The 15,337-nt window shown below is 37.2% G+C and overlaps 1 protein-coding gene across 1 annotated transcript in view; it reads right to left on the bottom strand.

The window, feature by feature from the left end:
* The window catches only part of HDAC9 (histone deacetylase 9), an 835,653-nt gene that overhangs the window by 229,111 nt on the left and 591,205 nt on the right, over positions 1 to 15,337 (bottom strand). Inside the window, exon 16 of the mRNA XM_037056286.1 lies at positions 10,784 to 10,917. Coding sequence (XP_036912181.1) covers positions 10,784 to 10,917 — 134 coding nt within the window. The remainder of the gene's footprint in view (positions 1 to 10,783; positions 10,918 to 15,337) is intronic.

The following is a 15,337-nucleotide window of genomic DNA, read 5'->3' as shown; positions in this document are numbered from 1 at the left end:
TGAAAGTCACTGTGTTCCCTAAAATTACCCAGACAGAATTAATATTTTACTTAAAACATATATCATGATAAGGGACTTGCAAGGCAGTTTACTAACAGAGAACTGTGACACTGAAATTCAGAGATAATTTGTTCAGAGATGCTGTCCTTTCGTGTTTCTGACCATGGAATGAGCAGTTGACATAGAAACATCAGGTGACAATAATACCTCTCTCTGGACCAGGACAATTCCATAGTCAATCTCCCTAATTTAAGGTGATGCGGCTGCTGCTGATATGTGACTCTCTGAGGGAGCAGGCCAGGAAACCTCAATTTACTGACACTTCCTAGGGGTTGACTGGGTAGAGGGCAGAGTTGTGCTTATCACTGAAAATAAGTTATGTAACAGTGAGAGAGGAGTGCTGGAGACCCATGGGGTAGCAGGAACCTAACAGGAATGAGAGAAAACAGAAATTTCTTGACACTGTGTCATTATGTGCCAAAGAAGCAAACGAATGATTATGGAATTTTCTTTGTCACAGGATTGAAGTTCCTTCTTTTTGACACCCAATTTACATTTCTAGTAAAGTAAAAATATGTGTCAGAGAAATTACTCCCAGATAAGTGTTGACTATTGAAAATCAAGTGTGTAACTAATGCTGAAGACCAAGGCAAATTGAATGATGGCCATCAGGTCAGTCATTGCTCTGATCAATAAACGCACATGTTATTGATCTACATGCCTTGATGGTCAGCACTAATTTTGGAAATGTTTATGGAAGACCAGAACAACCAAAGCAATAGAATGACAAGAAATGAGATAAAATTAGGAAGCAAAAGTTCAAAGCCAGTATTAAAGAAAAATGTTTTAGCTGTGAGATTTCAGCTTGTGGAAAATCCAAGAAAAATAGTGGTAAATCTAGGGTCTGAGTCACCTAAAATTGGAATGAGCAGAGTCTTGGAAACCAGGCTGTGGCAACCAGCCCTGTCTGGCAGAATAACGAACACCATGAAATAACATGGCTTCCTGCTCTCATTTCTATGATACTAAGAAATCCATAGCCACTAACATTTTATATACTGGTACAGTGAAACATCTATGTCTTAAATAATGTGAGTGCCATAGCTAATAATCAGACCCGCATTTCAACTGATATCATAAATCTTCATTGATTTTTCCCTTTTTCCTTTTCTATAAATATATTTTAGCTCTAAACTGAATTGCTGCCTCTAATATGACAATGACTACCATTAAGCAGAAATGCATCTTTATATTTTCTTTAGCTGATCATATATACTTCCAACCACACACTCCGGGCCTGCCCCAGGTCCTTTCTCATTCATTCTCAGTCACGCATTTGAAAAAAAATAACCTGCTAACAAGATTCAATTATTGACAGGAGCTCAAGCGCTGACAAACCACAAGAGTACACCTGCTGAACTGAGTATCGGTCATCCTCTTATGTAATATCAGCTGACCAACAGTAAAGATCGAGGATGTAGCCCAGCCTATTTGACATTTATTTATTCTTGGAGTATGCTGTTCTAATTTACACTCTTGTCCTCCTTGTCACTATTAAAATGTAAGTTTCTTTTCATGCTGTGATACCACTTTTTCCCCTTTTTTACTTCCTTTTGACTTCCAGGAAGTACTTGCTCTTTCTATTATTATGAAACATTTCTTTAAAAAAGAATTACACTAAATATAAGGAATACTTATTCCTAACAAGCACCTTCTGCTTCTATGGCTTCTGGAGAGAGTAAGATGCATAAGCAGGACATACATGTTTCTACAGAAAGAGCTGTGGGGGAAAACAACAATATGAAAAATGTTTTTACCTAGAAGAAAGATCTGGAGAAAGGATGCTTTGAGATTAATATCTCACAGGGGCCCTGCTATGGAAACTTGAAGGATGACTAAGCTAAAGCCTGAAATGGCCACAGATCTCCCCCCTTCTCAACTGAGGGAGTCTCCTGGAGTCCTCCCGTGGGGCCTCGCTGTTACCAGCTGTCTCAGATTTGTCAATTTCATCTTCCCTCTCAACGTGAGGTCTCCAACAGTTTTCATTTTCTGATATCATCATGAGCTATTTGTTATGTTATGTGCCTATGTTTAGATATAGATATTTTTATTTAATCCCTTCCCATATTTCTATTTCCGGTGCACCCTTTCCCCCTTCATTTCTCTCTCACGATGCTCTCTTAAGTCAAAGGTCAACAGCATAATGAGTCACAAAGTAGGAGAAAGTGCTGTGATAATTGTAATTTAGGGAGATAGTGATTTCCATTCTCAGAGATATTTAATCTGCAGGATGTCTCTCTACAGTCCATTCATGATTCCCACCAAAAGGCTTTTTGAGAATTCTGAGTACCTCTGGAAACACAACGCATGGAAGAGAGGGCACTCATTTGAGTCTTTCTTGAAACCTGACTTGAGACCCAAATACAGGTCTTAATTACCTTGCTAACCTAGGCCTGGGAATGAAAGCTTATAGCTCCTCTTTCATGTTCTTAATAAAGAAATCCTACAATGCAAGATGCCTGCACTATGAAATTTCCATTCTCTATGACTCCCACTTGGGCAGTGTCTTCCGGACAGCTGGAAAGGAACTCGTGTGCACGCAGTGCCTACTCTGTTCAGAACCCCAGTCTACATTCCCCTTCAAATTTTGACCCAAGTAGCTTAAAACCACCATATCATAGAGTCTCACAAGACATCATGGTTTTTTCCTAGAGAAATAGTCTTTCTGAAATAAAGCCCATTAATGCAACCTGATTATAGTAGGAATTTTCTGAACATGGTCTACAAAGTCATACTGTGGCAGGATGAAATGCAGCCTACCCACACCCACCCACACACAGAGCACACACACGGTATAGATTCATGTTTTTTTTTTTCCTGCCAAGGCACAGGGAAAAAAGGAAACAGTTCTATTCCTTCCCCTCCTGTGTTCAAAGCCTGGATTGAGGCCAGTGTCCTAATCAGTTCTCATTGGCCCTCGAGGAATCAGAACCTTTTGTAAAATATAATAAAGGGCATAAAATCATGATAAAATGCATGAAAAAGCAGTGCCTTTGGTTAGGGAACTAGAAATAATTTAGCAGAACAGATGGGTTGCATTGGTTTGGTATTATTGAGGACATGAAAGGGCTTATTTTGCGGCAGTTCCAAACTAAGAGAAAATGTCCAACTGAAATTTGACAAGTCAAAGTACCTGCCTGTGCTGGGGGAGACCCCATTTTCTTTAATCATTTTCAAAGTGGTGACATATTAGGCAAGAATTTCCATTGAAATATCTCATTTTCTGAAAATATTTCATCCAGTATCCCTAAACAAAGAGATGAGAATTTTTTCCTACAAAAATCCATAGGGCTGCAGACTTACAGAATAAAAGCACCATAAATGACTATTGAATGTCAAAGTTGTCCTTTGTTACAAGTTCCATACTTGATATTTCATGAATCAGTTCATGGCCTGTTCATTAGCCTTCATACACTTTCTCTCTTCAACACACACAAAATCTGGCCTCGCGCATATGCCCAGGGGTACCTCCTGGAGTTTTCAAATACTATAACCAATTATTTCTTCAAATATTATGTAAAAGGTAGCTTTTATCCCCCTCCTCCCCAATTGCATTCTCTCCTCCCATGTATTTTTCATCGTCTAATAACCTGTGCTCCTCAGAACTTGCTGATATAGAAATGGTGGTGAAAACAGGAAGGGGGCAGGCAGCCCAGCAGGCTTTGGTCCTTTCTTTTGGTCAGATGGAAGGAAAGTGAATTGTCAGTCGGGCGTCCTGAGTTCTGCGTTCTGACTCTCCTGTGCCCTTAATGTGCCCAGAGTCAGCTACAAGACACCTGTCCGGGCCTCTGCTGCTTCACACATAACTATAAGGATGTATGACCAAATTAGTTCAAACCCCCCTTTAGCCCTAAAATAGTAAGATTCTATGTGAAATAACCTTACACACAATAAAAACTCAATAAAATGCCCCTTATTTTGACTTATAAGTTTGCGTCAGGCAAGCAAATACAATGACTGAAGTGATACATAACTATGGCTGAGGCACAGGAGATCTGACTATGAGGGTTTTCACAAGGATCCTATTCTTTGAAGCCGATTTTTATAAACTTAATTATAATTAAAAAGTAAGAGTAATTTTTAATTCTTAGACTGTGACAATTAAAATAATGAATACTTTTCCCAATTGATTTTTTTTTAATATATGAAAGTTTGGAGTTATCACCACTATTGTTTCTCAGGTAAACATCAGTAGGGCTCTGTCTTCAAATAGTTGACTCCAATGACCTGTTTGTCTCTACTTCATTTATCTTACGATGTTGAAACTTTGTAAACTTCAGTTGAGTTTCTATGGCAGTGATTTTTAACACTAGCTGTACCTTGGAATCAGCTAGGGAGATTTCACCAGTACAGATTCCTGGGTCCTACCTCCAGAGCTTCTGATTAACTTTGGCTGCAGCCTGGGCATTCAGGTACTTAGAACCATCCCACGGATTTTAATGGGAAACCTAGGTTGGGAACCACATGTTCAGAGGGACCTGTCCATTTTTCCTGTTCATAAGTGAATTCAAGATACTGACTCAGTACTGACTGGCAGACGTTTGGGTCTAATAAGCAATTAATATAACTGGTCAGCAAAGAAACTTTTGAGGTAAAAAAGATCTATCTGATCTTCAAAATAACAAGTGCTTTCTACTTGCCTGTAACACTGCTTGATTCAGTCATTACAACTTAATTTTAAAATATTTCAGGGAGTAGAGTAATTTCAAAAGCACTTCAGGTAAACAGCAAATTCCTCTTCATAATAAAAGTCTGAATTCTAAAAGCATTTGTGCTATACATTTTTTTTAAATTTTATTTCTACCCATTTCAAATCATTATGCTCCTCAGAAAGTTAAAAAAAAGTTTTCCCTTATAACTGCCCCATTTGCACAATTTTTATCTCCACTGAATGTCTTGCATTGTAATTATTTTTAAACACCATTGTAAATGAATATTTTAATGGTGTGAGTCAAAGCACTGCTCCTTAAATATAACAATCATGTGTAAAACAAACTGTCACAGCAAATATTTTGTGTTACTTTAACACTACAATTTCCAGATGGTAGAGAAACGTAACTGTTTTTGTTAATAAATATTTGGTTAATAAGTGGCAGTTAAAAAAAACCCACATCACTTTCTAAATTACTCAGAAGAGTAGTGTCGTCTTACTTCCTTTCATTGGGCATTTGCCATATCAATGCTTCCTTTTTTGAAGAAATAAAAATCAAAACAAGAAATTTCACATCATCTTAATTCTGATTATAGGCTGCACAAGCATTTTAATGTATTACCTGCCTGGGTCCACTCCACTGTGACCTATTAATCTCTCTCAGAACAATGCCAGTGCACGCTGGTTTACCCATCCCATCTGCACCATTCCTACTGCTTCCTAAGCTTGCTGTATCTTTAGAAACAGTTCACAAGACTCCCTGTTTGAGTTCTTCTTATTGCTTTGCAGTTAGATTCTAAAACACAAAAACATATTTTTTTGCCAACTAAACAAAACAGTAAGCTGTTGTGTGCTGCCATCTAGTTAGATTACGCTATAAAACAAATGTTTAATTGAATTTCCAGTAACCTGCAGTATTCAGTGCTCTGTACCATTGATGTCAGAAAACATGCACATTCCAAAAACTGTTTCTCCAAAGGGTATTGTATTTCTTTATTTAGATTTGCAAAAGGTATTTCAAAATCACCTATGTGTGTGCAGGAAAGTGTGCTGGAGACTCCAGCCCTGAGATCCTTGGTACCCTAAGTTGTTACACAAAACCTGCTCTCCTCTTTTCTCAGTGGAACTGTGGGGAAGTCCCAGAGGGGCAGCAGTAGCTTGGTTTTGTGTCACGGAATTGTTTTGTGATTACTTTGAGTTGGCACTTGAACACAAGAGTTAAAACACTGCAGCACAGTATGTTGCTTATGCTTTTTCACTTAGGAATTAAGCAGAGCAAAGTTATTCAGCCCTAGTCACAAAGAAGCAATGCGAATTCCACATAAAGTGTAATCCAACAAAAGCATTATAAAATGTTATTATTCTCAAAACAAATGTGAGAGCAAGCGAATGTCTGTGGGTGGCTTGGTGGGGCTGAGAGTCATGAGCGCTTTCAGAAAAACAACTCCAAGCGCGTTTCTAACCGATGATGGGTCAGTCTGCAACGTTTTAAGCACAGAAAAGTGCATTCTTTTCTTCAGGGGCACTCACACTTGAGAAACCTAGTACCTAGTCACAGAGCCTGTTCTTCCAGAGGACAGTAAATGACCCCTCCAGATCTATTTCTTACGGTGACAAGAAAGCTGCTGGCTTTGACTTTCCTCTCAACCAAATCACTAAACTAAGTATGGATGGCTCAAGAGGGGAAAAATGGAATGATATTGGCATGAAGGACTACTAAGCATCTCAATTTTTTAAAAGCCGTGCCACATCATGCCAAAGGAAGTCAATCCGCACAACCACTACAATCTAATGTAATGAGGACTTATGTTTGCTCTGGCTAGTGAGCACAGCCAAGTTACACTACCGTTTACCAACTAAAAGGAATGTGTTTACTAAAACAGTCTCAAAATCTTGTCTACATTTAACCAAAGAAAGTGTTATATTCTAAATGAACTCCTTAGTCATCTAATTTTATACAATATGGAGCTGGAGGAGATCCTGGAAAATCCATCTTAATAGCCTCATCTTGCACATGGGGAAACCAAAGATCGGTAGGGTTAAATGATTTGACCAAAGTACAGATAATTAATGGCAGGACAAAGGCCAACTCCAATGTGAAAAAATAACCCTTGAAGAATCCCATGAGGTTAATTTCCTGCACTGCTAAATGAAATGACACAATACATAGTTTGATTTGTGGGTAAGGCTACTGTTCTGAAACAACTGAGCCCTTTCTATGTTTTCGAATTGTCATCTTTTCCATCATCACTGTTTAACTGCAAAGTTGTCTACTTCTGTTGACTGAGGAAAGCTGTCTCTTCTCTGTATTCCAGAAGAACTGAAGCTCCGTACATGGATGAAAGCCACTTACCCAGCCACAGGTTTCTGCTTGCTGGCCAGGTGTGTCCCCAGAGGTCTGTCAACTCCTTATGTCAAAGCACAGTTTGATCCCTGACTATGGCTGGCTACACAGACAATGGCAAGAAAATGTGGTCAAAGATGGCAAACTGCTGTCTGGACTTCAAGAAACAATACATGACCCAACTTGGATGTGTTATATCCCTACCTGATTCTACCCCTTTCTCTAAAACCTAATAGAATGATTGAGTTGAGTTCTTACTTTCACGACCAAGAGAGGAATTTGTCCACATCCGTCAAGAGAGAGTGATAACTTAGCCACCAGGGCTGGTGCTCAAGTGCCTAGAGTCCTGCGCACACAGATTTTGCCTTCTCGGGAATGCCCGCTACAGACGAAACCAAGGAACAGGGCTGGACTTCAACTTCCTGATAGTCTTACCCAGGCCATTTAAAAAGGCAGATCTGATTCTCCTTAAGACCTTGGGCCATCATGGTGAATATTCATTCACATTCAAGCTGGAACTTAACTTCTTCTCTTGGACTGAAAATGTCAAGTTCAAGTAGAAGGTACTGTCATTGGCCTTGATTCCTTTAAAAGGCTCATAAATACTAACCAGGGGGATCTCAAGCATAAGAAACTTTTTTGCTTTTTAACCAGGTAACACATTCCCCTGTACCTGATCACTTGTCATTCATGGTGTACATTCTTCCTGGCTTTTCAGCAACTGATTATAATGAGTTTTGGTGAATTGTTGAAAGGTTTGTTATATGTTTCTGTGGTTGGTTGTGTTTTTTTTCCCTCCATGGCATTGACATTTTCAAAATAGTTTGGCTTGAGATAGAAAGGTTAGATCCTTGCAGGAGAGTTTAATAATAGATTAATGAATGTGTACATTAGAATTAAGGTGTCAAGCCGAAACTTTACAAGAAAGTCCACAATAAACATGTATCAATTATTTCAACTGTGTTTACTGGGGAAAGTACAGGCTAAGACTCACTATTTCTGAATGGGCTGAACTGGGTTGCAACAATCTATGTATGTTCCCTTTTTATTTGATTTCCTCCCCTACTCTCATGTAGAAACAATCAGAAAGAAGTCATGTTTCTTTTGGTTCTATGTTTCAGACCTTTGGGTACTATGTTTTATCTTACATGGAAGCTAAAAGTCTTTATAAAAGCATTACATTTGTGTAGCTAATGATTATTTCCAAAAAGTCTACTCTGTGTTTCTAAAATCATTCACAGAGGTACCATGACATTATATTCCTAGATGTCTTAAAGTTAATTGTTTTAGTGGTTTTAGAAATTCCATTTTATGTTGGGATTAGGTCAGCATAAAGCCATAGATATTTTAAATATAGGAGCAAATAAATACATATGGGCAATGACTTCATCACCTAAGAAAGCAAACAACTAGTGAACTGCTCCCAAACTATGTTAAGAAAAAGTGTGTTCTGTTTGCATTATTGAGAAGTATTATCAGACTTTTGTGCTTGTCTCCTTTAAGATCTGGCCCATGGACATGGTCAATGGTGTGGGGAATGCAGTGTGGGAGCGGGGGGTGGGTGGGATGGAGGAGGGCAATGGGGGAAACTGGGACAACTATAATAGAATAAACAAGAATAAAAAAGATTAAATCTGCTGATCTGGGCTTTCAAGTGCATTATTTGTTCATTGTGTCACTGTTTGGCAGAGAGACTCTGATTTAACTTTCTGGTCTGGGGCTAGACTCACCCATTCTCGTCAACCCCACAAAGCTTCTGATGTTTCACCCTGAGTGCTATCCCATCAGTCAGTGTGATGTCGAAATTAACTTTTGTGGTTTTAAATAATACACGAGTAAAATAACGTGATGTATGAGGAACTGAAGAGGATGACTGGTCAGACAGGGGTGGTAACAGGTTTTTGAGGTCAGTGGGGACTACATTACATTCCATATATTTCTGCACTTTGCTCTGTTCAGAAACAGTGTTGCTTCAGGCAGAAGATTTAAGGAATACCACCATCTAATAATGCACTTGGATGCTGTGATCAGCCACTACTAATTTGGATGGTTGGGGTAAGGCCCCAGGAATGAATAAAGACCTAACAGGGAAAAAATAGCAGCAATGCCTCAGCTGGCAAAAGTACAGAAAGACTGCCAAGCTGGAAACCATTTATAGTAGGTACGGAAGTGGGACAGGGATGTCCACGTGAAGGAAGGTCCATTAAGACCAGTCCACCCCACACAGGTCCCCTTGCTGGTTTATGTACTCCAAATAAGATTGTGTAGACAGTCTCCAAACTGCATTATCAAAACCATGAAAACTGTACCAGTAATTCTAAACTTTACCAAAGAGTATAAAAATCTTCTACCATATAATATGGATGCTGCCAGCAAAAGATAAGTACTACACTTTTGCTCAGGGAAGAATCAGAGAAATAAACCTAGTTCAAATTCCTTCACTTTGGGATTTCGGGGTAAAGAATATGTTTAGTCAAAGTCACTTAAAATATGAAAAACATTTGCTAATTCTATTATAAATATACAATAAAACTTGCAAAACTAAGTCTGTACACAGTGTGCTGGTGTGTTCCTTAACACTCCCAGTTGCTGAATGACCCATAGACATTATCTATGAGTTGATGTAAAGAAAATAACCATGTACTTCCCCTGCAAGATATTATTCATCTTCAAAAGAGAAAATCAATAAAGAAAATAATTTATTATTAAAATGAATGCCCTGAATGAACGACTGCATCTTCAAAAGTCAGTCATTTTTACCATTTTGCAGAGAAGGATCAGACTGATGTAATTCACACTATCAAATACAAACAAGTGCAGCTAACTCTGAAAAACACTCTGTCCATTTCGCCATTGTTATTTCAACTGAAATATTTTATAGTTTCACGTTAAACTGAATTGGCTATGTTCAAAAATTTTCTTGACTTCATTTTGGGTTGTCAAAATTAATGAACTCAAAATTAGTCAAAAAGATTGCATCTTTATTGAAGTACAGTGAACTTAATATGATCTCAGTGTATTGGTTTCCTCATGATTTAACTATAATCAAAATACTGCCCATTTCATTTCATCCCAAACTTGAAAATTGTAGTTTTTTGGAATTGTTGTCAGCTTTACTTTAACCTTTGAAAGCCTAAAGAAACAAATTTTTCTAAATAACCAATGGAACTCATCAGGAATCTATAGACGTGAGTCTAAAGAAGTATTGATAAAAGTAGTCAAACATCTACTATAAAAATATAAACACAACAGTGACTTCAATAAAAAGAACTGACTTTTCTTGGTAAGAAGATAATTAATCTTTTAAATATATTCATTTCCATGAGACAAAACTGACCTGTATCTGAGTTCAGTATAACTTAACAACAAGGAATAACAACTACTTAGCACTTAAAAGTTTGCAAAGAGCTTCTCAGACAATTAACTCAATAAATGATATCTATTTAGAAATAGCAATGTCAGCATGCATACAGAAAAAAAATGCTGCAATAATAGCACTCACACACATCAGGCAGCTGATCAGTCTGTCAACACTGACCGAGAACCTACTGTGTGCCCAACCCAGTTGGGTAGGTCACGGGCTCTATACTACTTGTGCTGATGATGGTTCCCGCATCATGGTGTTGGGGCTACAGAGTTAAAATTTTTCTACAACTGCTCTAACAAATACTGGCCTCTTTACATGATTTATTTAAGTAAGTAAAAGAGTGTGGCCAATTCAGGATTACCTCACATTTATTTAGCAGCCCCGTCTCTTGCAGCCGTGACCAGATGCTCTGTATCCGTCCAGCGTGCTCGGGGTGGGTGGTGGAACTGCCACAAACGCACTGGTGTTTCAGCATCAGAGGGTCATAGGCAATTCCTTCGGGACAAAGAAAAAGCACAAGACTGAGTGATGATACATATACTTTAGATGACGAGATAATTACTCAGCAAAGGCATTCTTTTTAAAACAAGTTTACAAATACAGAAATAATACATAACCACAAACTCCCAGGAACACACAGGAGCTATTTCATCCAGTGTATCTGGATAAACAGGCAAAAAGAGTCAACCCCTGGCTTGATCAGTACTCAGGCCCTGGCTTAGTAAATCTGTAAGGCGCATGAAGGTGATAATATTTTTTAAAAATATTTTAAAACTTTAGATAAAAAAAACGAATTTTACCAGTGTATTAAATCATTTTGAAGTATTTTTAGACAGATACTTCAATTCAGTAGAGGTTTAAATTTTATCACTGAAGCCATAAAATGAGCTGGTTCTTTAAACAGTGTATTTATCTCATGACTAATTCTAGCCTCACTTTAGATCTGTTTACATTTTTATAATAAAGTGGAAGGTTTTCCGACTGCTTTCCTGTTCTGCTTAGCAATCGCTTCAACACTGGGCAGAAAGAGTTTCTCCTTTACTTTTCTCATAATTTATGCCCATCTGTAAGCAATGTGGGGGTTGTAGGTCTTATAATGTCATGTGACAATAAAAGCATTTCTTTAAAAAAATGAATAAGTCTATGGGTATCACTTTAGTAGAAATTAGAGATACTTAATGAAGAAAATCTGCTTCTAAATTACCACAAGTTAACATATTTCATATTTTAGTTAGACCATATGATGGGAAAGTTATAAAAATTTGATGAAATGAACTAGTAGAGATACATAAAATAGGACTTATTAAAGAAACAAATTACATGATAATTATAGCTGGTTAATTTTGAAAAGATTTGTACCCTTAAACCAATTTCTTGGGGGGAACACATGGTACTTACAAAATTGCCTAACATAAGAAATTATTTAAACAATATTCCAATAAATTACCATGAAAATACATTTTCTGGGGACATGAAGTGAGAGCAGAAGAATCCATGTTAATATATTAAAAAGCAAAAATAAGTACCTATTCAAGAACAGATAAGTACCAACTACTTGTGTTATAAAGTAAGTTTAATTAATTAATGCTTTTTTATTCTCCCTGAGAATAAAAAAAAGAGTGTCATATTAGAATAATGTTACTCAAAAATGGAAACTGTTTGTCCCTGAGTATACTAATATTATGCAGAAGATTGACATAAATGTTTTAAACCATGTGGTAAAAATTATTTCTACAAAATATATTGGCTTGGCTAAAAAATCCATTACGTTTTTTCCATATGATGGCTGTGGTAGTGCTTAGTTGTCTTTAACTTCATTTGAAACAATTTTGTTAGATTGTGTTGTGAAAGCTGTATATCAGCATGCATTAAAAAATTACCAAAATTGGTGAATTTTTGTGCAGCCAGCTTAATATTGAAGATGGAAGAAGATACGCAACATTTTTGGCATATTATGCTTTATTATTTCAAGAAAGGTAAAAGCTCAATTGAAACACCAAAAAAGACTTGTGCAGCACATGGAGAAAGTGCCATGACTGATCAAATGTGTCAAAAGTTGTTTGCAAAGTTTCTTGGTACTATTGACATTCTGGCCAAATAATTATTTACTGTTGAGTCTGTCTTATGCATTGGAAGGCATTTAGCAGCACCTCTGGACTCTACCCACTAGAAGCCAATAGTGGGAGATAGCTGACTTACTCAAAATATCCAAATCAAGAAAGCTATTGGTGAAAATAAAAAGCATGTCTTTTATTTCACAGAAGAAAAATAATGGACTTTTTGGCCAACCCAATATATCATTTTGCTGGTCCAAATGACATCCATTCTTAAGACTCAAATGCCTTCAAAATCTATTCCTAGATGCCTGACTCTCAAATTTTCATCTTTAGTGCTCTCTTCTGAGCAGTACACTTCCACACTTGTCTATTGAATTGCCCATTCAAACCCTCCACTTGGATGCCTTAGATTGAAGTTCATGATCTTAAACCGCACACGACATTCCTCATTTCAGGAAAGGACATGGTGATCCACCATTGCTCCTGCAAGAAATCTTAGTGACCCCATGACACTCCCTATCCAGTTTTGAATTACTTCTTATCTCCAATGCCAAAACCATAAACAATCCAAGGTACTATTATCTCTACTTTGGGCTCCTGAACTAGCCCTGTGATTGGCTACCTGACTTTCACTCTACTCCATTTGCCACTTAACAGTAGCTACTTTTGCTGAAATGCTCGACACTTCCCTGATGGGATTAAGTTTTCTCAAGGTCAGCACATATATAAGCCCCTTCCCTTCCCTCCAGCTTCATCTAATTTACACCTCCCTCCTGATCTCTGTTTCTCCCACAAAAGCCTGCCATCTATTCATAGGTCCACAATCACACCAGCCTCCAGATCTTTATACACACCGTCCCACCTACACCAAAAGTCTTCTTTCTGGCCCTCATTTGCCTAATTCCTACTCATTCTTCAAGGTTGTTTTAATGTCACTTCCTCAATAAAGCATTCCCTGAGATTAGTAAATTAGGTCTCCTACTACATGTACTCATAGAATCTTCAAGGTCTTCAGAGCATTTATCACAATTATTTAATTGTTATATAACCTTGTTAGTGGTATATTTCTTCCTCTGGTGAGATCTATGAACACACAGACTAGAAGTGTCTTATTAGCTCCAAACTCTTAGCATCTGCAAACGTGCTTGGAATACAGTAGGTCCTCAAAAGTATTTTTAATGAATAAATGAAAAACATAAATACAGGGTAGGCAAACGGAGGTTTATAGTTCTGAGTATGCAAAACACAGAGTTTATTCTTGTGTTATTATTTATTAACTATTGTATTATTGTCCATACAAACAACTATAAACCTACTTTCTCCCCATGGTGTAAATGAATAGATACGACAAGTAGGTTGGACATCTCCCTTACAAAGCCTCTCTTGACGAGCCTAAATGGTGGGTCTCGGATTCCTGAAGCTCTTGTAGCCTTATTTCTTTAGTACACTACCTTTCATCTTCTGTCTTATCTTTCCACTGGCGAGTGTCTCTAACACAGGCATTCATTTTACTCAGCCTTATATTTCTTCATGGTATTTTACACAAAAAGGAATTAAATAAGTATTTTAAAATAAAGTCCAACTGAAGACATGAAGGAAGGCAAAAAGCTGGCAGTCCTCTAAAGCAATATTCCAAAATGTAGAGGTATGTAGGACGTGTCTTCACAATTCAGATATATCTAGTATTATGGATTGCTATTATATAACAGAAATGGTTTACCATAGTATGAACCACAGTTTCATAATACACAAAGTAAAAAAATATATATATTAATGATAGATGAAAATGAAAAATAGAGTATCCCCCTCGTTTTAAAAATATATTCTTCAAAAGTAAAGATTCTAATCATTAAGTTGCTTCATTTTTTTTCACTATTTCATCTCTTGACATATCTAACTTCACCTCCATAGTAATTGTTCCTCTTTTAACATTTTCTCTATAAACCACTGCCAAAAAATTATGAAACAGGTTATGGTAGCTGGAAGTTATTGCCAAGTATCTGGAGATTATAACACAAAGTCCAGGAGCTCTTGGAAAGACATTTGAATTTAAGGGGAAATAAATAAAGCCTGGAACCCTAAACCTCCACTTCTTCATCTTAATGATGTACCAATGAGGTGTTAACAGGTAGACTGCAAGGTGAGACTTAAACCTCATTCTTCATCTCCATTCTTTTCCTCTTTCTTTTTTCTTTTCTTCTCTTTTTTTCTTTTCAGAAACAAAGACTTATAGGGTGAGAAACAATTCTGCTTTTCTCTTTGGGATTCATATGGAATTCTACTTTTCTTTGACCCTTTCTGCCTCCTGCTTAATTCTTGCAACATAAACCCATGGATCCATCTCTGCCTTGATCAAGGGATGAGTTAGAATTTGGATTTGGGGCAATGCACAAGAGTCCTAAAGTCTTTCCCTGTATTTTATAAACCCTAGTAGTTTATTTTCTACAAAAAAAGCCCTCAAAAATGTTTGATACATGTTTTAGATGTTGTGCTTTTTCTTGCTTTTAGTTATATTAAATAAGTATTTGAAGTACCTAAATTGTTTTAAGGGCTTTCACAAAAGTTGGTTTAGTTGAGCACCACGATTCTATTCCGCATTAGACATTGACTAAAGAGATGATATTACAAAAAAATTTACTCACAGATTATATAAAGTAACCTAGTGCTGGGGTGAAAGAAGGCCTTAAGTCATACTAGGTAATAGGGAAGATAAAGTCAATCAAGTTTATTGCCATCAAATTCTTATTTCAATCAATCCCATTTGGTATAAACAAGACAAGTGTACCATCTACTGTCAGCATCGTATTGTGAAGCCATGCCAAGCCTCATTTCTGCTGGAAATAGAAGAGATGACTAAG

This window comes from Sturnira hondurensis, unplaced genomic scaffold (assembly GCF_014824575.4).
Source record: "Sturnira hondurensis isolate 20B ecotype Veracruz unplaced genomic scaffold, ASM1482457v3 Scaffold0008897, whole genome shotgun sequence".
In the NCBI taxonomy this organism is placed as follows: domain Eukaryota; kingdom Metazoa; phylum Chordata; class Mammalia; order Chiroptera; family Phyllostomidae; genus Sturnira; species Sturnira hondurensis.
Note: the sequence above shows the minus strand (reverse complement) of the source record. Positions and strands in the feature narration are given on the sequence as shown.